Here is a 20,923-nt window from a genome sequence, read left to right on the forward strand (position 1 = left end):
GAAGTTCACATGCGGGATGCTGTGCTGCACCATTTTTCGTTTCAGCAAAAAAAATTATTTACGGTTTTTTTTCTGCATTTAAAACTCAAATAAATGGCGAATTTCTGCGCAGATTTCCGATTTTGTTTGCAAAATGCTCCTATTCTTGTCTTTTGGAATTTATATACTGGGAAGAGCAAATCGTTTTTTTCTTTTGCGGTCTTGCACACATGTAATGGTAACTTTTCGCCAAATTGCTTCGTGCCTGTCGCCCGCGGTAAATGCGTCAACAGGGGTAACATATGCCGCTGTACACGCTGAATTGAAAGCAAAATTTACTGCCCAAAGATGACAAACTATGTGATGATAGGCGTTTCATGCACCGCATAAGAAAAATACTATCTTGCCAAGCGTTTGCTGCCTGTTTCCAACAGGGTTCGATGGCTGTCAAGAGCAAACACGATATCTGACATTTATCTTTCCGATTTATTTTGCCGCGCTCTGGCTATGTCTTTATCCAAGAAACAAATTTTGGCGCGATTATCGAGCCGCGAATCTTATCGAACAAGCCGTGGCCGTTTAATCTCAATTCGATACCTTCCTCACTCCTTTGACTTTTGAGTTCTCTCTGTTCAGCAAAGTTGTCGAATATAGAACGACAAAAAATCCACAGTGAACCGCGCAACAGCAAAAAGAAAGCAGAAAAAAAGAATCGCGATGAACAAGCAGCGCATCCGGGGCGAATCCTTTAAACAGGAGTACCAGGCAGCTGGTCGCCACCGCACCAATCGCAAGCGCGACCCGTCGATGAACAAGACCGATCCTCATCTCGTTATTGCACCTCAAGCTGAGATATACCAGGGGAAACTGGTTCTAGTTCTTGATCTTGATGAGACGCTGGTGTTCGCTCGTAGCGGACCTCTTTATGCTCGACCTGGGATTCCTGAGTTCTTTCAGATGTGCAAGGACAAAGGTATCGAGGTTGTTGTGTGGACGGCTGGGTTGAAGGCCTATGCGCAAGCTATTGTGTCGAATATCGACACATGTAATGCTGTCTCACACTGTATATACCGTCACAACAAGTGGTTCAACGGCCAGCCGGGCTATCGCAAGGATCTGAATGCTCTTGGTCGTCCTCTCGACCGCGTTCTCATAGTCGAAAACACTCCGGATTGTATTCGAGGCTATCAAGACAACGGCATCCTTGTCAGCGATTACGAGGGTGGCGACGGAGAGGACAACACACTGTATGCGCTAGCAGAGCTGGTGAAAGTTCTCAGTGAAAGCGATTTTACTGTTCCGCAGTTTATCGCGAACTGCGAATTGCTGAAGCGTGAGCCTGTAATGACGGACGTTGGGGACTACATTAATGCATACACGCTTGATACCAACTGCTTTGATCCTGCGCATGTTCGTGTTAACCGAGATTTGCAAAGGTAGACTGGCTGGCACAGTGTTGTTTCTACTGCTTCATCTTTCGTCGAAGATGCAGACATTGGCTCACACTCGAAATCTACACTCAAGCATATTTTTCTGTATTATTTTTTTTTATCTATTTGCTTGTTTTTGAAAGACTTTGCCCATGTTGTATGGCGATGGTGCGAACGTCAACGTGATGTTGCCTCGCTTCTGCAGCTTTTTTTTTGTTGCTGTTGTCGATGAGGAATGTTTTTGTCTGCCAAAGGAAAAATGATATCCTTTTCCATCTCATCAGTCAAGCCATTTAACCCGGGTCCTCTTGCTGCTACTCCCGGTGTCTCTTTTTTTTCGCGCGCAGTACATACTCTTGTTCGGGAGGCCAGTTCAATGAGGAAAAGGAAAGCGCAGTTACACGAACAATTCAGTGGCACTTCCACATTATTGTATCAGTCCATTTTTGAGGGAAAGCCAACAAGTAGCCTTTTTGTGTTACGTTTGCTGAGTGCGTTGTCTTTTAATGCGAACTGCTGTTTTCATATTCTGCTGTTTTGCTCGTTATTTGTGTCATCAGCAGCGAGAGTGACGGTGTTAGGGATGGGTAAGCGGAAGCGCTTCGCGGGGTGAAGTGCTGTGAACTGCACATAAGCGTGCTACCGTTTTGTCGAATCAACGCTTCCTGTTGAAAAGAGTTTGATGGAGGATCTGTGGTATTTTGCAAAGAGAAAAACGATTCAACTGTGTTTACACAATTGTTTCTATTACTTTTTGCTTAACGTTTCGTTTGGTGTAGCCTGTTTGTTGTCATTCGCGTAAGCTGCTTTTTAGGTGAGGATAGGGGCTGACCTCCTGTTGTGTGTACATGTGCCTGGGACATGATAGATCGACAAGAAATCAGAGCATGCCCGACGCCGGTTTTATTCGTCATTATTGCCATCTCTGAAAAAAAAAAAAGGCTGTCTTCCACGGTGTGCTTTTTTTTTTCGTATGCGCATGCGCCATGTATCAAATGGTGAATTTGATGTCAATGCTTTTTTTTTTTCATAACTGATCTTTATCTCGGGTCGATTAAAGAGTCATCTCTAGGGTAGTTTGGACTCTGCACCCTTGTGCTGCGTGTAGTCTGGCGGAACAACAAAAAAAGATTCTCTTCGCAACCTAAATGATTGCATCCGCGAGCGCTAAAGTTTGCCTGTAAGCAGGCTTCGCTAGATTTATCTCTGAGCTTTAAAGAGCGGCTCGAAACACTGATGCTTCTTTCTCAAACTTCCCATTCCTGCTGGTTCTAACTTTCTTCTTTTAGAGTCTTACTCATGGAAGAGGAAAAGTCAAATTACATTCTTTGCTCTTCAAAGGCACCCCGGCTGTCCGCCTAGAAACCAAAATCAAAGCAAACATACGTGAAAACAAAAAGTCTGATAAGGCTCTTCCGCATTTAGGCGCTGCTGCTTTCTGCTCGCTATTGCTCGCAATCGAGCCGAGCATTGTTCACCACGATTTGTAGACTTCTATGGTGCTCAGTGGCGCACTGTGCTGGTGCAGCGATCATTATCTTTAACCGGCACAACACGCGTCGCTCAGACATCAAGTGTACATATAGAACGAAGACCCATAAAGGCTCTGTAGACACAGCAAAAAGGAGCGGCACAGGGTTTTCTGCTTTTTGATCCGTTTTCCGTGATCTGGAAAACTAAATAGAAAGTTGTATTGGCAACCCTTGTTGCGAGGTTTTGCTTGCGTGATGTCATCTTCAGTGCAAGATGCGAGGCCCTCCTCGATGGATGATGCCTCTGCAATGTGGGATCAAATTCAACGTATGCCCTTTCAGCAGCTGCAGGAAACTAACGAGTTTGTGTACATTAAAAAGGTGATGTCGCTTGTGGCGCGCTATGTCTTTCTGGAATCTGACCCGAAGATGGCCGACCCCCGATACACGATCAGTATTGCAAAGCTGCTTAAAACCGTCTCCGCTAAGTGCCTCACCGAATTCGGACGACTCAGCAAGACAGCAGAGGAAACAACGGCTGAGATAGCGAACCTGCGGAGCGCTTTCAAAACACAACTTTCCTCAAAGGAGGAGGAAATTGAGAAGCTCAGCGACCTATTGCGCAAGGCTAGAGTAGAGGGGGCATCTCAAAATGCGGCAGCTGAGCCATCGAGCTCAGAGGAGCTAGTTCGCTTGAAAACCGAGAATGATGAGCTTTCTCTTCAACTGCGAAACCTAACGCGGCGGAACGCGGAACTGAAGGAGGCCCTTGCATCGCGCAGTGATGACACGAGTGGCATTAAAGAACACTATGAAAAGGCGCAACTGGAGTACCGCCACCTTGCAGCAAGGTACAAGCGTCTTGCCGATTGCTCTGCGAAAACAGAGGATATGCTGCAGGAACTGCGTCAGAAAGAGCACGGCAAGAAGCAAAAGGTAGACGACGAGCTGGATCGACTGCGGCAAAAAGTTCAATCTCTGCAGCAAGAAAACTACGCCCTCGTGCAGTCGCGCGATCGAGCGGAAGAGCTATGTGAAAAGCGGGAGGCAGAGGCGCTTCGTGACATGACGGAGCTGCGGAGACTGACGAAGGACCTCCTCGACGAAGAGCGCGCAAAGAATAAATCTCTTCGAGACGAGTTTGTCACCGTCAAGCAGGAATCTGATGCACATGTGGAGCAGCTGATGCACCAGCACGAGGTTGACCTCGACGAAAAGGAGGAGGAGATTGCACTACTCCGACGACAGCTGGAAAAGGCCACCAGCCAGCAAAAGTCTCATTTTCACCGTGACTCTTCAATCTCAGACGACTCGTCGTCGCACTCGTCGGTAAAAACCGGTACACCCGACATCAGCGACAAGGATGCAAAGATGCGCGTGATCCCCACAGAGGAGCAACGCAGGCTGGAGCGCGAGAACGACGATTTGCACGCCGAGGTGGAGCAGCTCGAACTGCGCATTGACGCACTTGATGAAGAAAACCTTCGACTGACGCGTCTCGTCAAGAACTACGAAAGTGGCAACGAGGGCTTGTATCGGCTAAGGCAAGAGTTGGCAGACCACACCCGAACTGTGGAGGTTCTCCAAGGCGAAAATGCGCAGCTGCGGGAACGGCTAAACGGCATGGAAGATTCCATTACGTTCAATGCCGCGCTCCGCGAGCTGTGCAAGCGGGTCGGGGTGACGGAGGAGGAAATCAACAGCCTGCGCCCTCAGAACGCAGCCGCGTACAGCGAAATGGACACTTTGAAGGAGGAGGTGAGCCTGCTGAAGGAGGAGGTGGAGTGGCTGGAGCGGGAGCGGCGCCATTGGATGAATAAGGTGCGACTGCAGCCCCTCATGGACACCAAACTGCGCTTCGAGCTAGGCCTCTCCTCCGAGCAGCTCAAGCAGCTGGACAAGCTGGTGGACCAGATGAAAGCCGGCACCGTTATAGTCGAGGAAAACGATGAGAGCTACAAGGATAAATATTTCAAGGAGCTGCAGGCGCGGCGTCGCGATGCTGAGCAGTTTAACGCGTTCGTGAAGGATCGCATAAACGACGCCCTGAAGAACGCTTTTGTGGACGTGAGCGCCCCTGACACCGCCGCCGCGGTGTCGGCACTGCGAGAGCATATCGATGTGATCACCTCCTCGTCCACGGCCGAGGCTGGTGCGCAGGCTGAGGAAAAGATCGAGCGACTGACTCGGCGGCTGGAGGAACTTGAGCAGTCCGAGAAGATGCGCGTGGAAGAGATTGCGCGTCTGCGGGAGCAGGTGGTGGCCGGCACGGCTGAGAAGGAGGTGATTTGCCGTGAGCGCGATCAGTACCGCGAGGCCATTTTTGGCGCTGCCGGGATAGGCGCGGCCCAGACCGAAGTCGCAGCCGGTGCACCTGCGCCGGCGCTCGGCGACTTTGGTGAGAGCCGCACAGGGGCTTTGTCAAACGCGAAGTGGTTGACTGTAGCGAATACGCTGCGCGAGCAGCTACGCGTGAAGGATACGCTGATCGACTCTCTGAGTAAGGAGCTTACAGTGGCGAAGGAGAAGTTAGAGGCGAGGCATGCTGCTGACGCAGAGCAGCACCGAAAGATGGAGCTCGAGAAGAAAGCAGACGCTTCCTTGCAAGATCAGATCAAAGCACTGACAGAATTGAACGAGGAGCTCACTGAGAGATGCGGCGCGTTGTCGAAGACGAATAAAGACCTCGAAGACAGCCTCGAGCGACTTGACCGAGGGACGACGAAGGAGCTGCTGCTCAAAGTGGTTCTGCTGCGTCGCCGCGAGGCGACTCTCCTTCAGCGACTGCGCCGAGCTCTCACTACACAAGAGGAGTCGAGTGCAGCTGTCAGACGAGTGGAGTCTCAGATGAAGAATACACTGGAGCGGCTTCGCGAGATACTGGAGAATGATGGCCCCATCGAGGACGCGGTGCTGCCTCGTTCGTCAGCGGGGTGCAGCATGGAGAGCGAGATGCTCAGCTTCCTCGACTACGCCGTCCGGCATCTGCTTCAAGGCAGAATGTATCGAGAAGACAGCCGTTTTCTCCTTCACCTCAAGCAGGTTTATCAAGGTATGGAGGCCAACCAAGAGGTTTTGGAGCTGCGTCTCGACACGAAACGTCTTCGACACGAGCTGGCGGAGAAACAGGCGGAAATGGATGCACTGTCCGCCGAGGTGGCAGGCCTTCGCGCGGCGGCGACTGCCACCGAGGACGCAAGGGTGAACCCGAGCCCCGAATACACGGCTGCGGCCGTTGCAAAGAGCGAGGCAGAGGCAGCCACGTACAAACAGAAGTACGCTCTCGCCGCAAAGCGGCTTGAGGCTCGCGAGAAGGAGGTGGCGCAGCTAGAAAACGATATCGACTCTGCACGTCAAGAAGTCATCGAGGTGCGAGACCACATCCGCAACATCCTCAATGAGGGCGCTGACACGAAGGTGACGCCTTGTGGGTCGCTGCCGCACGCGAAGGTGAGCCCGACGGAGCTGGCTCGGTTGGAGAAAGAAATCGCGAGGCTGAAGACTGTCAACTTAGGGCTTCTGCACCACTCCATGGATCTGCAGTCGCAGGGTAAGTCATTGGAAATAGAGCTAGAGGCCAAACAGCAAGAGATCACGCTCTTGAAAAGTTCCGCAGATTCGCATCTGGTAACCACCTTTGTGAGCGCTGCGATTCGCGAACACGCCGCACTACGCCGGCAGAGTGAGCTGGCCCTCATCCAGGCGAAGCGACTCAAAATGCAACTGGCTGCAACGGAGGCTAACTATCACGTTGTTGCTAATGAGGCGACGGTGTACAAGACGGGCGCATATCGCCTGTATCGCAAGTACGTGGAGCAGGTCGTGTCCGTTGTGGATTACTTGCGGTGCGTGCAGCGCGCCAGCAAAGGCTCTCTCTCGCCGCACCAGGCGGAGATCATGGATCGCCGCCTTCGCAAAATCGTCTCGGACCTCGGTGAGTGCTTTGGCCGGAGCAAGATGCTGGCGATGCAGCTCTCTGACGCGCAGAACACTGTCGCCACTCTGGAACAGCAGTTGTCTCTACTGCATATGGAGGACAGCCCAGCCAAACGGGATGCGATAGACGTGAGGCTACAGGAGGCGCGTAGCAGAGTACGCGAGCACGACCGCCTCATGACGGAGTGCCAGGAGGAGAGGCAATTCCTACAGGCGAAGCTGATCCGCGCCGAGGCAAACAATAAAGATCTCAACGCCGAGGTGGCGCGGCTTGAGTTCGGGTACATGACAGCATCCCCCCTCGATGCAGAGCTGCTGGCCACACTTTTGCAGCTAAAGGAGAGTGTCTTTGACAAGGCGGTGGCACCGTCTGTGACCCTCGAATCAGCTCTATCCACCGCGTCGAACAAGCTGGGCTCGGGCAGCGCAGACGACGGCGACCTCGCCATTCGCGAGTACAAAAATGCGGTGCTTCGGCAGACAGAGCTCGCACAACAGTGCGCCACGCTGAAGAGGCAGGTGGCGGATGTGGACGCCGAGCGTCGCCGAATCGAGCACATGGCGGCGCAGCTGAGGGAGGAGGTACAGCAGGCGAGCGAGCAGGCTGCGTTCGCGCAGCGGCAGCTCGAAGAAGAGCGGCAAAAGGCGACGCAGCGCGAGGCACGACTGCTGCGGGCGCATGAGACACAGTTGGAGGTGGCTCGCCGGGCCACAGAGCACAACGTTCACTGCTTGCAAGAGATGATCCAGAAGAAGGAGCAGCTAATCTCCTCTCTGCAGGAGCAGCTCTCCGCCGAACGCAGGAAGGGCGTCGAGTACGGGCTCGGCGAAGCAGTGCGAATGGAGCGGCTGCATGAGCACATGTTCCGTGAAAACACTGCCATGGTGGAGCGCTTCAAGAGCGCTATTGAAACTGTCGGGGACTCCGTGCGCCATGCGGGTGAGAGCGCAGCTCTGCCTCTTTTCATACCGGGCACCAGTAACGGCCTGCAGGAGCAGCTGCAGTTTCTTACTGCGGAGACAGTCCGCCTCCGTCACGAGTTGAAGGAGGCCCGCGCAAGTAGCATTGTGCTAGAGTCGCAGCTGGAGCAGCAGGTGCAGCAGCAGCTGTCGACTCGCGCCCCGCACGCTGGAGCCCCGCCAGGCCACAACACCGATGCTCTCATGGGCATCATACGCAATCAAACGGCAATGGTGGAGAGCCTGCGACAGCGGGAGATGCAGCTGACAGCAGAGCTCCAGCGTGAGAAGGAACAGCGGGCCTCTATGGAGCGGCAACTGAGCGATGTCCAGGCCCAACATGCGGAACAGGGAGGCATGTTACAGCTTCTGTCACAAGTGGCGTCCGCCGGTGGTGTGTCTGATGCACCGCTGGTAGGCGAGCTGCGCGCCCAGAACGCGGCTCTTGATCAGGAGCTGCGCATGATGCGGCAAATGTTGGAGGAGGAGCGGGCGCACGCAAGGCGCTTCCAGGTGGATGCTGCAGAGTGGAAGACACATATCGATGCACTGCAGGCTGAGGTGTCAGCGCAGCAGGTGGAGACGGAGCGTGCACAGCACCTGGCGGCGCTTAACGAAGGGCTGCGGGTGGATCTCAACACTGTGAAAGAGCAGAACGACAAGCTGATGGTGGCCGCTACGATCCTCAAGCAGAAGCTGATGGACGAGGCGCACCGCAGCGGTGAGTCTGCCCGGCTGCATCAGCAAGAGATCGCACTGGCGCAGCGCATGGGCACCATCCAACAAGAGTCGGCGAGCCACATGAAGGTGCTTGATCACCGCATTCGCGCCATCCAGAAGGAGCTCAACGAGCGGGTGGAAAAGGAGAAGACGATGCTGGAAAAGAACACGGAGTCGCAGCGACTTGTGTACCAGCTACACCAGCAGCTGTGTGCCAAGGATCGTGAGTTGGCTTCTCTGCAAGAGCAGCTGCGGCAGTTCAGTAGTACCTCGCCGGTACGCTTGCAGCAACGCGCCAGTGCGGTTGCCTCGGGCCTGCAAAGTCGAGGCACGCAGGTAGTCGCGGCGAGAGAAGAGCCGTTGCTGCAGCGCGGGAAAGAGGACGCTGTGGCGGGATCCAAGGCTGCTGCCGCTGGGCATCAACGAGCTGCATCTATGACTGACGCCGCAGGCGTTGAGACACTTACGAGCGTTATAGATAACCTCAAGCTCGTGATCGCAAAGTTGCAGAGCGAGAACGCCGATCTCCGCTCGACACAAGTGCAGTCCGCCCGCTACGCGCGCCAATCACGAGAGCTGCGCGAACTAAAGAAACGGGAGCAGAGTTTGCAGACTCAGCTCGAAGATCTGTCCCGGCAGCTCGTGAGCTTGCGTGCTTCCTCCAGAGGCGACGGTGCCTCTTCTGTGTCGAACGCGGAGCTACATCGTCGTCTCGCAACTGAGCAAGCTGCCGCGGAGCAGTGCGAGATGGAACTCAACAACCTCCGTCTTCAACTTTCTAATGCCGATCGCCGGGTTGTCCGCCCACTGGATCCGACTAGTGGCGGTGCACAAGCGACGGCAGCCACGCCTGCAGCTCACTCGACCGTGCCTCCGCCACTGCCAAAGTCTCGCTTTTCCCATCACCAAGAGCGCCGTGGTGGAGATATGAGCTCGCTGGCTGAACTGCCGCAACGTCGCTTGAGTTCCACTCGATTGAGCGACACCGCCTCCGCGACTGCCGACCACAGTGCATCTCCGCAATTCTGCCACCGTGGCGAACTGTAATTAGGATGCGCTGTTGTGGCGCCGAAATGAGAGACGCTTGCCTACGCCAAATAGAAGCTGGGGCGTGTAGAGCAACAGAGAGGCACAAGCACGTCCTTTTCGTATACTATACGTGCAAACGCTACAGACAAGACGGTGGCACAGCCCCACACGCTAGCACACGCCCCTCTTCCCTGCACACACGCACACACACACACACCATTCACGCCCGGCGCAGATTTGTCTTTTGTGTGTTGGTTTCATTTTTTGTTCTTTCTGCTTGAATGCATCAGCTCCATGTCTTGTGCATGCCTTTCTGGCTGAAATCGCACAAAGGCACTGCACGCGTCAAGTTTGCGCAACTACTCGAAAACGAATCAGGCCCGCATGATATGCCGGTTGATATGAGGGGCCCCTATAACAGGGGCACTCTCAGCACAGTCGAATCCGTAGTCGTGCAGAGGGGCTGAAGAGTGTGGAGACATAGTAAGCTCACGCTGTGTACGTTTTCATTTGGCGCACTGCCTTGGGATGCACTGGACAGCATACCACCCAATCCTGTGTGACACTGCGCATATTCACTGTGATGATGCTTCGGCTACCTTTCTCTTTCTTCTCTTCACCCTCCCCTTCCCTGCCTTCTTTTTCACCTCTGCATTCACCGAGGCGAGTGCGCACGTGTGCCAGTGCGTCTGTGTCTGTGCGCACGCTCGTGCCCACTAGGACAGTACCGCGATAGTTGCTGTGCTCCTCTTGGTGCTTCTCCTCGTGGCACCTGGTTTCAAACTGGGCTGCCCGGCCGTCTCACAGGCACTCACACAGTCGACTCCGACCTCCCTCCCTTCCAGAGTGCACACGATTTCTCTGCTAGCCCTTGGTTTCTTCTGTTGCTGTGTTCCTCTTCTCATTCCCGGCCGTGCGTCGGCACCTCTCGCTCCATCCCCTTCAGTACACAGAGGAAGCATCGGCGCCGCCAATGAGCGCCCTATTCGACTTCGAGACGGTCTTGTATGTGTTGCTCTTGATTGTGTGCACTGCAACGTACCTTAGACAATTCAGACCCACACTGTACCACCGTGATAGTTTTGAGCTCTACAAGAAGTTCCTCTACAAGTGTAGCGTGGTGGGCGATCGCCTCTCTCCGTGGGTTTCCATTTGCTGTCTCGTCTTGGCGTTTCGCGTCATTTTTGTGTATTGAGGGGACAAGAGAAAACAAAGCATGCTGTCAAAAAAGCCCATACAGAAAGGAAAACCGATGAAATGAAGCTCCAACATGTGCGGGGGGGGGGGCATGCCTGTCGGTCGCTGCTAGCACCCCGTTGAGAATGTTGACGGGGACGGCGCTCATGTCGCTGACGCACCAAATCCACCGTCTGCTGTGGACTTCAAACCCGTCTCGGCACACATACAAAATATCGTGACTGAGGGTGCCGGTCGGGGAGCTCTCCCTTTCCCAAAAGCCTCCTCGCCTGAGGTGCCTTGCATGTGCTCACCTAATCCCGCCTCATGTTTCTCTCGTCATCTGTAGTTCCGCCGCCCCAAGCGTCTGCCTCCGTTGGCTTAGGTGGGAGAAAGATATTGCCGTGCTGTTCTTCACAAACGCATAGAAATTGTCACCCAGGCGCCTAGGTAGTGCTGCCACTTCTTTGCGGTGTGTCATCTCTTGCATTCGATATCAGTGCTTGCATATTCTTGGGCGACTCCCCCCCCCCCAAATACAGAGCCAAGCAAAAAAAAATACCAGGTGCGCACTTCCGACCCCGTCACGGAGACCACTGTCAAACAACACATTCCACGGTAAAAAAGAAGTAGCGTCACACACCCTCACTTCTGCTGTGCTTGCCGTTTTCGCTTTTTTTTACTGCGGCGAACTTTTAGCTGAGACACTACATCGCCTTTTCACTCCGTCCTGCACTCCGTGGCTCTCTCTTTAGGTATTCTTTCCGTCTCATCACATTCGCGCAGCTGATAGTTTGGTGGAAACTGACGGTGCATCGAAGCCGCACCTTGTGACCCTTCCTTTTCAGTCTAGTAGTAGTGGGAGTAGTAGTAGTGATCCTCCTTCCTGCTTCGTTCTCTGCCTGTGCGCGCGTCTTGGCGTAGCGTGCGGTTCTCCGTATCGCACTTACAAACAGTGCTTCTTTCCCATCTCGCGCGTTGCGTGGTGGACCACATGCTCTGCTCACGATCACTGCTAGGTGCGTTCTGTAGCACCACGCGCCTTCTCACCATCAGCGATGAGTACATTCCCCGCGCCTTTCCGGTGAAGTCGACGACCGGCCTCGCCGGTGTGGCTGTGGAGCCTCTGTGGAAGCCGAAGCTGCTTGCCGCCGCCTCGGAGCTGCAAGCGTTCCTCCACACATCCGACATTCCGCCAGAGTCGACCTATTACAACGTAACCATGACCTTAGTAAAGCGCATCAACTACGGCATCAAGGAGTGCCAGGATGACTGGTGCACGCTAGAGAAGAAGTTCTTCTGGGGCTGGCCAGTAGAGTATATCCTTCAAGTGACCTGGCGCGAGCTTGAGACGGCGCAGAAGTGGAATGAGTGGCGCTTTTGGGAGCTGGACCCGGAGCAGGTGAAGCGCGTAGCCCGCGAGGATCAGGCCATAGGGAAGGAGGGCTTAGGCTACAACACTCCTTGGGAGCAAGTTGTGCGCGAGGACTTCGACAAGCGCAAGAAGGCTCTCACACAGGAGGAGATGGCGGAGCTCAAGCGCATGGACACGGAGCGGATGGCGCGCGAGACGGCGGCGTACAAGGAGCGCAAGGAACGCATCCGTGACGACTTAGAGAAGGCGCGTGGCGAGATGCTCAAAAAGTTCCTGAACAAGCGGTACGCCGTAGACAAGGATCTGATGCGGATGCAGCCGGGTAAGAGCTACTCTGGCAAGAGCGCCGACGACCTTATTCACGAACTGCGCGCCTCCGTGAAGCAGACCCCTCCCCCTGCCAACAAGTAGGCAGCCGGATCTCGCTTGCAGCGCGGCAGCGCTGCATGAGATGTGCACGAGAGGCTTCGGCTGGGTGTGGCTTGGCCGTGCGCGAGAGCGACCACAGAGTGCGCTGCGACCACCTTTTGGATATTGCTCGGAGAAGGGTGTGGGATGCGGGTATTGTCTTGTGGCGGCGTCTGTGTTGTGTGTGCGGATGTTGCGCGTCGGCCTTCTGTGAGGTTTTATATGTGTATCATCCTCTCCTTCACCGTTTCTTCGTGTTTTGCACCGTCCAGCTGTTTCCTCTTAGCTAGGTATTCTACATTATCCGCAGCTGCGACCGCCATTCCGAAAATGAGCACGAATCTCTCTGTCACATCAAACTTCGCACCTTTGATTCGGTGCTGTCAATCGGCTCGAGCACGCCCACGTTCTTGTATCCCTCTCGCTGTACCACTGAGAGGTGCGCAGGTGGAGGGAATCGGACTCTATCAACCGCAGTCGCCGCCTCTGTCTCACTGTAGACACCTTCCGGTGCCACGCACGTCGCGGAAAGGTAGGGAAGGGAGGAGATTTCTTTCCCCTACCGGCTACAGGAAAGCAGGGGGGAGCCGAGCTGTAGGCCTTTTTCGCTTTTGTGGATGTCTTTGATGCCCACCGCTCATCTCTCTCTTTCTCTCTCCGTCTTCCATTTTTCGATTAAGTTGCATTCGCTCTCTCTCCCTCCAGAGGCACGCGAACACACCAAAGACCAACAACAACACAGGCGGCGCACACTTTTTTTTTTAGTTTTGTCGTGGGCTTCTAGAGAGAGCACTTCCTCCTCCTCCTTTGTTCGCATCGAAGGCGAGCTGTACGACCAAGTACTCAACGTTACATCAAAGACGCACCCTAGCGACCCTGCAAGCGCATCGACACCACTCGCCAGGAAACAACAAACAAGACATTTAATCTTCTTTTTCGTCAGCAGGTACACACACCGCTACCTTATTCTTTCTCTAACACACCGCATGATGCCCTTGTCGATACACGCGAGGACGTTTGTTCCGTCGTCGACGACCTACTCGCCGTCTGGAGCTAACGAGCAGACTGTTCATGCCGCTGACTCGAAGGACTGCGTTTGTATCGCCTTCTACGAGAACGGCAAGTGCCCGTATGGCTCTCACTGCGAGCACGCCCACCGCTTTTCGGAACTGAATACAGAGACCCAAATGAAATTACTCCGGAGCGTGCCAGTGGAGTCCATCCCGGCGCACTTCTTCGGCGCGTCTCACTCACGGGACGAGATGCTAGCTGCCCTGAATGCCGTGCTACCGAGGACATTGACGGCAGAGTACGGCTGTTTTAGCCCCATCCACAGGGGCGAGGCGGAGCGTACGGTCTCCACGCGTCGACGCCCCCCGGGAAAGGATCGCCAACTGGTGGTGCCGCACATTGGACCACAATCACCGACTCTTAATGCCGCCTCCCTTTCCAGTCGCACTTCTAGCAGCGCCGAGAGTCTTCACGTAGGTGGAAAACACCTGTCCAAGTGTTCGTCATCTCCCACGGCTGCCGCTTTCGCCGCTGCTGCTGCTCCCACCGCCGCGGACGCTGCGGCCTTTAAGATGCATCTGCCGCTCCGGTGCCGCTACCCGCATCGCTCGATTCCAGGCACCTACTACGATGTGCTGGCGCTTCCTCGTGACGCCTCGCAGGACGACATCATCGCTAAGTATCGCTCTTGGCAAAAGGACGGCTTCAAGCGCATGCGTCAGGTGGATCCTGTTGGGGCGGAGGCGGTGGACCGCATGATCGTGGAGGCGCGCAACGTGCTGGGAAACCCCATATTGCGCTCCGACTACGATCAGCAGCTGCCTTCTGCGCCAATGAAGCAGCAGCCATGGTCAGCCGCCTCGTGCGGCGCCGGCTTGACGAGTACGAGTACGACTCCAAGCAAGCACCACACTCAAGGACAGTCCTCCACGACGTCTTCTACATCCGAGGTGCACCACAGGTTGGGGGAATCGCACAAACTCCTCGGGCACAGCAGGAGCAACTCCAGCGTATATTACGCTGATTATGCGGCGCCTGTGGTGACCATCTCCAGCCTGCACAATGGAGAGAGCATTTGGTAGTTGCGCGCTCTCTTTCCAGGTAACCGGTGCTTCGGTATAGATGCCTCCCCCCCCCCCACCCCCTGCACGACCCCTTGAGTGCTGAGGGGGCGTGACCGCCACTTCCACGGCGAACGTGCACGGGAGACGAAGGGTGAAGCACGGATGCGCTGGACGTCTGTGTGGTGGAGCAGAGCGTTGTGCGAAGGTGCATTCACCGAACAGAGTAGTCAGATCCTTGCCAGCTGAGCCGCCGCGTCATCGATGATGTCTGATCAATGGCGGTCTGGCATCCAGCGTCTCTTGCTCCGGTCCTGATACGCTTCATTTCGTGTTTAACACACGTCTTTCTAAAGACAGAATCCCCTGTTACTCGTCTCCCGATTTTTTCTTGTGCTTCTCTTCCCCTTCTTTGTGCGCACATGCGTGCAGTGTATCTAACCGAGTCGTTCTCTCTCACGTCGTCTTTGGGGCGTCTTTTTCTTCGCTTCATCTTGATGTTTACTTCCTTTTTCTGTCCGTGACGTGATTTTACATTCTCAGCGTCAACGACGATTTCCTTTTTTTTCTTTCAGTGGGTTGTGCGCTGCAACACCTGCTGTATCTCCACAAAGATGCACCAGCATATCGATTGTCTCTTCCGTTCTCATTTGGTGCACGGCGCTTTCGCTTTTCGACTTCATTGTACGTCTGCAGACGCGCACACTCGTTTATGCCTTCAGCGCTCCCCTTCCTCGTGCGCGCCTCGTCGTTCCATCCCTCGTTTGATTTCGCATTTCCTAGAGTATTTACCCATCATTTTTCTATACAGGCACCCATTCCACCAGCTGGTCTTCTCTTCCCTCCTTTTCCACTTTTTTTTGCTTCTGTTGTTTGTTTTGTTTCGAATTAGATGCACTTCTTTCGTTTCCCTCCCTCGGTCTCAGTCTAGGTCTGCCTTATCCACCGTACCTTTCACATCTGTAAACGCGCACGCGCGCCACCTTCACCCTTTTTCCCCCTTCGTACACTACCTCTTTCTTTTCTTGTAGGCGTGCCTCACTCTTGTTCTCGCGGTGTTCGGGCCACACACCGCAGTTTGTTCACTTGAGCTAAATCTCCTACGAAGGTGAAACACGTCAAAACCGATTAACGAGGGGGTGGGAAAAGAGGGGGCAACGCAGACATCTTTTGACGCTCCGGGTCTGCGAGGGTCATGCTCTTGCGAAAGAGGCGGGTCATTTGCCTGTGGTCGCGCGGTGCATGGAGAAGACGTCGAATGGACGGCCTTGAAACTGCACTACGTGGCTGCTGCCATCACCGATGCTTCCCCCCCCCTTTTGCCGCTGGCGTCGTCGCCGTCTCCTTTCTCCCCCTCCCCCTCCGTTGCCGCTTGCTATGTATCTCGACGCCTCCTCTTTTCTTTCCATATCCGTGTGTGCGTGTGTGTTTGTATGCTTACTCCGTTTAGATCTCTTACTTCTCCTTCGCACTGATGACGAGGGACGCATCAGCGTCGTATTTCAGGGCCCGGCACCCGCTCTGTGTGGGAAAGCCATACAGCCCCCTACTTGCTGACAAATGCGGAACCACTTCTGGTGGTGGCAGGGTGGAGCGCCTACGACGGAGGGGGGGTCAGCGCGATGCATTGCCACAGATGTCGGCGGCCAGGCCCTGGACGGCGTTGCGCCGCAGCGACCTGCAATCGTGCACACGTTAGTGTCACCCGTATGATTAGGCAGAATGCCAAGGTGACTGGAACCTGCACTACCCGGGCCCCCACGCTGCCCACTGGAGTGGGGAGCCTGAGCCGCCCCGAGGGACGCACCAGGTGGGCGACTGGCATAGTGGGGGAGCGGCTGTGAGGCGACCTGCGAAGCTGGTGTGGGCAGGGCTTAAGGCGGGGAGGCCGTGCTCTTCGACGACTGAGTCGGCGCGTTGCTGAAACGTTGGTGTCTGGCGCTGCTTCGCACGAGTGGATGGGACCGTGAGAGGCCGGGGAGGGGTCGAGCCCGACTCACGCGCTATGGCAGTGTAGACCTGTTTCAAATGCGAAAAACCTCTTTCTCCGTCTCCGCTGAATGACAGCTGTGCGCAATGCAGAAGTACGAGCGGCGTTTTGTACGCTTCCGCCGACTTCTCTGCCGTCATCTCTTTTCCGCTTTTTTTTTTCCGTCCTCTTCGGTCGCGACGCGCGAATCTCCTCGACCCTCTTCTATTAGCAGTTGGAAAGATGTGGCATGGACGCATGTTTTGGTGTATTGATTCAGGGTTCTTGTACTACACATTGGATTTGCTTATGGCGTAGCGCGACTGCGCGTTCGTACCCCCGTGTGCTCTTGTGTGGGGACGTGCATCCGTCCGTGTGGTCGGTCTGCCGGCATGCACGTACTCTTCTTCCGCCGCTCTTGCTTTCTTTTGTTTGCTCGCTTCTCCACTGTTGCGCGTCGTTCTCGCGCGCGGACCGGAGGCGAGTTACGCAGCCCAGGCAGAGACCCGCATGCCACGAAAGCAGCACTCCCACCAAATGTAAAAAAAAAATAATGCACCAGGGTGCCCCCTCTCCCCCGCCATACTCCGATGCTGTCGCGCATGACGCTCTTTACGTAGGTGGTTGCCGCACCTGGCGTGAACGTGCTCTCCCACTTCATGAGAACAAAGAAAAACTAGCAGAATACGTTTTTTTTTTTCGCTCGCACATCACCAGCGCGTTACCGTCTAGTCGCCGAACTCACGCTCTCTCCAATCACGGAACAACATGCTGGCTGTATCACACCGTATGTGCTCACTATCCGTCAACAACACGTCCCCCTTCTCCATCTTGTATTCCATTGTTCATCCTTTTCCGGCACAAATTTGCGTTGTGCCCTCCCTCACCGCTCTCATCCCCACCACCTTGAACACTTCTTCCCCCCTCAAATGCACCCGTGCCACAGAGAAGTAGTTCCTTCAGCATCTTTCCGTCTCACAAAAATGGCCAAGAAGACGAAGTCTAAGGTGGACACGATCAACGCCAAGCTCCAGCTGGTGATGAAGTCCGGTAAGTACGTGCTCGGCACGCAGCAGGCGCTGACGACCCTCCGCCAGGGCCGCAGCAAGCTGATTGTGATCTCCAACAACTGCCCGCCGATCCGCCGCGCCGAGGTGGAGTACTACTGCACCCTCAGCAAGACCCCCATCCACCACTACTCTGGCAACAACCTGGACCTCGGTACGGCGTGCGGCAAGCACTTCCGCACGTGCGTCCTGTCCGTGACAAATGTTGGGGACTCTGACATCGCTGCTTAAAGGAAGGATAATGTGAACGGACAGCTTCTCTGTTCTTTTTCGTTTTAATTTGCGATTGTTTCCCGAAGAAGAAAAACAACAATACCGAAAAGGGACGGAAAAATGTGCGCTTGACAGAATGGCATGTGCGAAGTTGGCGGCAGCGCACGTGCACACCTGGTGATGGCAGCAGCGGCGACAGTATGCACGCATGCGCACACCTGGCAACGCCAGGGACGGAAAGGGAAGAGGATAGAGAGGGTCAAGTGTCGGAGGAGGACAAGCACAGAAGGGGAGGGGCGAGGTCGTGACGGCGCGCGTGCTTGTTTTGCTCCGACCTCTCTCTCCCTGTGTGTTCCCACCCTCTCTCTTGATGCTTATCTGCGCGTGTTTTGCATAGGCACACACGCGACCCGCGCTGTTGCTGTCCGCTGCCGTCATGCCACCTCCCGCATTTCCTCTCCTCTGCACCCGTAGTGCTCGACAATCGCAGTAACAAAAAAGCGTGCGCTTCTTTTACATGCTTCATGTCCGACCCCTCTCCGTGGTGCGTTCACACTTCAGCGCGACCTCTTGCTCCTCCCCCACCCCCGCCCTTGCCTGATCTGCCAGAGTCGGCAGTACACCACCCTCTCGCTCTCGTCCTCCCTTGCTGCTCAATATCCACGCTGAGACACACACCCACGCAGACGCACCAAAAGCCAAGAAGGGGAGAGGGTGGGTGAAAGTGGGCGGAGGAAACCTCTTGCCGCGGTGTGCATCCGTCTGTCTGTCTGCTCCTTGCCTCTCTCGACGATTGGTGCTCGTTTGCTCTCTTAGTGCATATTCGATGCTTTACATATTTCTAAATGAGCACCTCAACTCGTCGCATCAGCGTCACCTCGGAGCAGCTGCAGAGCGACGCTCTTCGCGCCCAGCTCTTCAGTGCGTGCTGCGCGTACGGCGTTGTGGAGTGGGCGCAGTACCAGGAGGACCCGAACTACAACACCACCACAGTGCACATTCAGTTCCAGAAGCTGTCCAGCGCCGACCGTCTCCGCAGCGACGTGCAGCAGCGAGGGCGCCTTTGGCAGATCGAGAGCGAACCGGCGGCGCTGTGCGTGGGTACGGATGTTCTACTGAGCGCTGCGGAGGTGCTGCGCCTTGGCCGTCTCACCGCTGCACTGCCCGGCTTTGCATGCACGGCACTTATAGGCGTCACTGTAAGCAACACAAGCACCGCGGCAACGGCGAAGCAGACGCCGTCGCTGCCTACATTTGAGGAGAAGAGCTTTCTGCTGCACGGCCGCAGCACCGCATCGCGCACCACCCCCGCTTCTTCCAAGGTCACAGCCGAGCAGGAGGCTGCCCTATGGTCTGGGTTCGAACAAGAATCCTCTGAGGTGCGCCACAGCTGCCTCGGCCCGTACTGCGCAGTGCTTCATTTTGGCTCCCCGCGCGATGCCAATGAGTTTCTCTGCCAGCACCAACTCATTTTGGCGGAGCAGCACAGCGTGTACGCCATTCACGTTGGCACCGCACCCGGCTGCGCATTAGCGGTCGCGCTGCCAAAAATGTTGGCACGGCACGCGCTTGCCGACTGTGCCGTCGATGGGCGCGTGGTGCGCGGCTACGTGGTGGCCATGCACTCTAGCACGTACTGCGTGGTGGATGCTGGCCTCTATCCATCCGCTGATCAGGCAAGCATCACCACGCTAGTTCACACGCACACCAACTTCTTAAGCGTATCACTAGGGGACGAGGTGCAGGTGCAGCTGTCCGCCAGTGGGGGGCTGACAATGGCTGAGAAAGGGATGGTCGGGGGCAAGCTGCTGCGCGTCACCAGCGCCTCTGCTTTTTCAACTCGCCGCTCCGTTACCAAGGCGCAGCTACCCAATACTGCTGCTCGCACCCTTCGCACCTCCAACCTAGCGCATGGCTTAGTTGGCGCTGCTTCATCGCCGCACCAGCCGCAGGCGAGACCTGCCAGTGGAGGCAGGGCAACGGATGTGGCGGGGGCGGTAAGGCGCGGCACGCTCAACAACAAGCCAAACGCGACAGTCACCGGTGGTGGTAATGGTGGTGCAGTTACATCCAAGCCTGCAGGCGGAGCTGCTGCCAAGGCACTTGCCAGCAAGCTTTTCAGGAGTATTCAGCAGAAGAGAAGTAGCGGCGGAGACAGTGAGGGCAACTCCGCGGAACGCATCTGCGCCTACCCAGCCGGCCTAGGCGCGTACGCGCGGCTGCTGGTGCGCGTAGAGCGGATCGAAGAGGATGGCCTGCACGCCCGCTGCGTCGACGACGCCGAAAACTGCGGCTACGCCGGGCCCGTTTTCATCCCTGCCGCGTTTGTGCCGGCTGACACCAGCAGCACCGGTCAGGGATGGCGGACGTTTGCGGTTGTAGGGGAGCGCATGCATGTGGCGCTGCTTTACATGGTGGCCGTGGGTGGCAGCGCCGCAACCATGCGTGGCGTTGCCTCCAAAAAGGAGGCGGATCTTCGCCACGCGGCAGCAGCCGCGGTGAGGGTCACGCCAGGAGACGTGGAGGGCGCCTCGGTTACGGCGGGGACGACAGTAATGGCAATGACCATGCTGAAGCTTTCTGCCGGCGATCTCGGTGTCCCGGCGGCCGACCACACATCCCCATACTTCCCCGCCTTTCTTCTCTACCCAGGGCTGCACGCGCCAGCGTCGCTGCGCCAAACGGTGCTTCTGCTGCCCTCGTCCGACCTGGGCTCGCTGGACCCCGCAACCCTCTCCACCTTGCCGGCGTCTCTCATTGTGTCAGAGGTGGTGAACGACGTGATGCGTGGGCAGTACGCCGTGGTAGTACCATGCGCAGTCTACGCCGCGCGCCAAGCTCAGCGCGCGGCCGCACAAGAGCAGCGCAAGACGGCTGAGGTGGACGAGGTGAAGCGCCGATTGGCGGCGGTCATGGGGCAAGACATCCTTAAGGTGCTGAACGCCGAGGATGGGCCAGCTGCTAAGCGTCCCCGCGCCGGGGACTGAGATGTGGCTTAATCACCCCGACGCAGCGCGTTGGCCCATATACCTTTCACACACATATACACATCCCCCCAACGAAGAAAAAGCACTTGCGCGCCTTGGAGCAAGTGCTAGGGGGCCCTGGTGGTACCGG

At 55.8% G+C, this 20,923-nt stretch overlaps 7 protein-coding genes across 7 annotated transcripts; all 7 read left to right on the forward strand.

Moving 5' to 3' along the window:
* Positions 1-696: 696 nt before the first annotated feature.
* LDBPK_350190 (hypothetical protein, conserved) lies at positions 697-1,419 on the forward strand (the record flags this gene model as incomplete). The annotated part of the gene is made up of 1 exon (XM_003864564.1): positions 697-1,419. One exon carries the CDS (start codon positions 697-699, stop codon positions 1,417-1,419), a length of 723 nt encoding a protein of 240 aa, XP_003864612.1.
* A 1,753-nt stretch (positions 1,420-3,172) lies between these two features.
* Positions 3,173-9,544, forward strand: LDBPK_350200 (hypothetical protein, conserved; the record flags this gene model as incomplete). The annotated part of the gene is made up of 1 exon (XM_003864565.1): positions 3,173-9,544. One exon carries the CDS (start codon positions 3,173-3,175, stop codon positions 9,542-9,544), a length of 6,372 nt encoding a protein of 2,123 aa, XP_003864613.1.
* Positions 9,545-10,499: 955 nt separating this feature from the next.
* LDBPK_350210 (hypothetical protein, conserved) lies at positions 10,500-10,721 on the forward strand (the record flags this gene model as incomplete). Its single annotated transcript, XM_003864566.1, has 1 exon — positions 10,500-10,721. The coding sequence occupies one exon, from the start codon at positions 10,500-10,502 to the stop codon at positions 10,719-10,721; it is 222 nt and encodes a 73-aa protein (XP_003864614.1).
* A 975-nt stretch (positions 10,722-11,696) lies between these two features.
* Positions 11,697-12,488, forward strand: LDBPK_350220 (hypothetical protein, conserved; the record flags this gene model as incomplete). The annotated part of the gene is made up of 1 exon (XM_003864567.1): positions 11,697-12,488. The coding sequence occupies one exon, from the start codon at positions 11,697-11,699 to the stop codon at positions 12,486-12,488; it is 792 nt and encodes a 263-aa protein (XP_003864615.1).
* Positions 12,489-13,471: 983 nt separating this feature from the next.
* Positions 13,472-14,578, forward strand: LDBPK_350230 (hypothetical protein, conserved; the record flags this gene model as incomplete). Its single annotated transcript, XM_003864568.1, has 1 exon — positions 13,472-14,578. One exon carries the CDS (start codon positions 13,472-13,474, stop codon positions 14,576-14,578), a length of 1,107 nt encoding a protein of 368 aa, XP_003864616.1.
* Positions 14,579-17,509: 2,931 nt separating this feature from the next.
* Positions 17,510-17,824, forward strand: LDBPK_350240 (60S ribosomal protein L30; the record flags this gene model as incomplete). The annotated part of the gene is made up of 1 exon (XM_003864569.1): positions 17,510-17,824. The coding sequence occupies one exon, from the start codon at positions 17,510-17,512 to the stop codon at positions 17,822-17,824; it is 315 nt and encodes a 104-aa protein (XP_003864617.1).
* Positions 17,825-18,651: 827 nt separating this feature from the next.
* On the forward strand, positions 18,652-20,793 carry LDBPK_350250 (hypothetical protein, conserved; the record flags this gene model as incomplete). Its single annotated transcript, XM_003864570.1, has 1 exon — positions 18,652-20,793. One exon carries the CDS (start codon positions 18,652-18,654, stop codon positions 20,791-20,793), a length of 2,142 nt encoding a protein of 713 aa, XP_003864618.1.
* Between the last annotated feature and the right edge of the window lie 130 nt (positions 20,794-20,923).

Source organism: Leishmania donovani, chromosome 35 (genome assembly GCF_000227135.1).
Source record: "Leishmania donovani BPK282A1 complete genome, chromosome 35".
Lineage (NCBI taxonomy): Eukaryota > Euglenozoa > Kinetoplastea > Trypanosomatida > Trypanosomatidae > Leishmania > Leishmania donovani.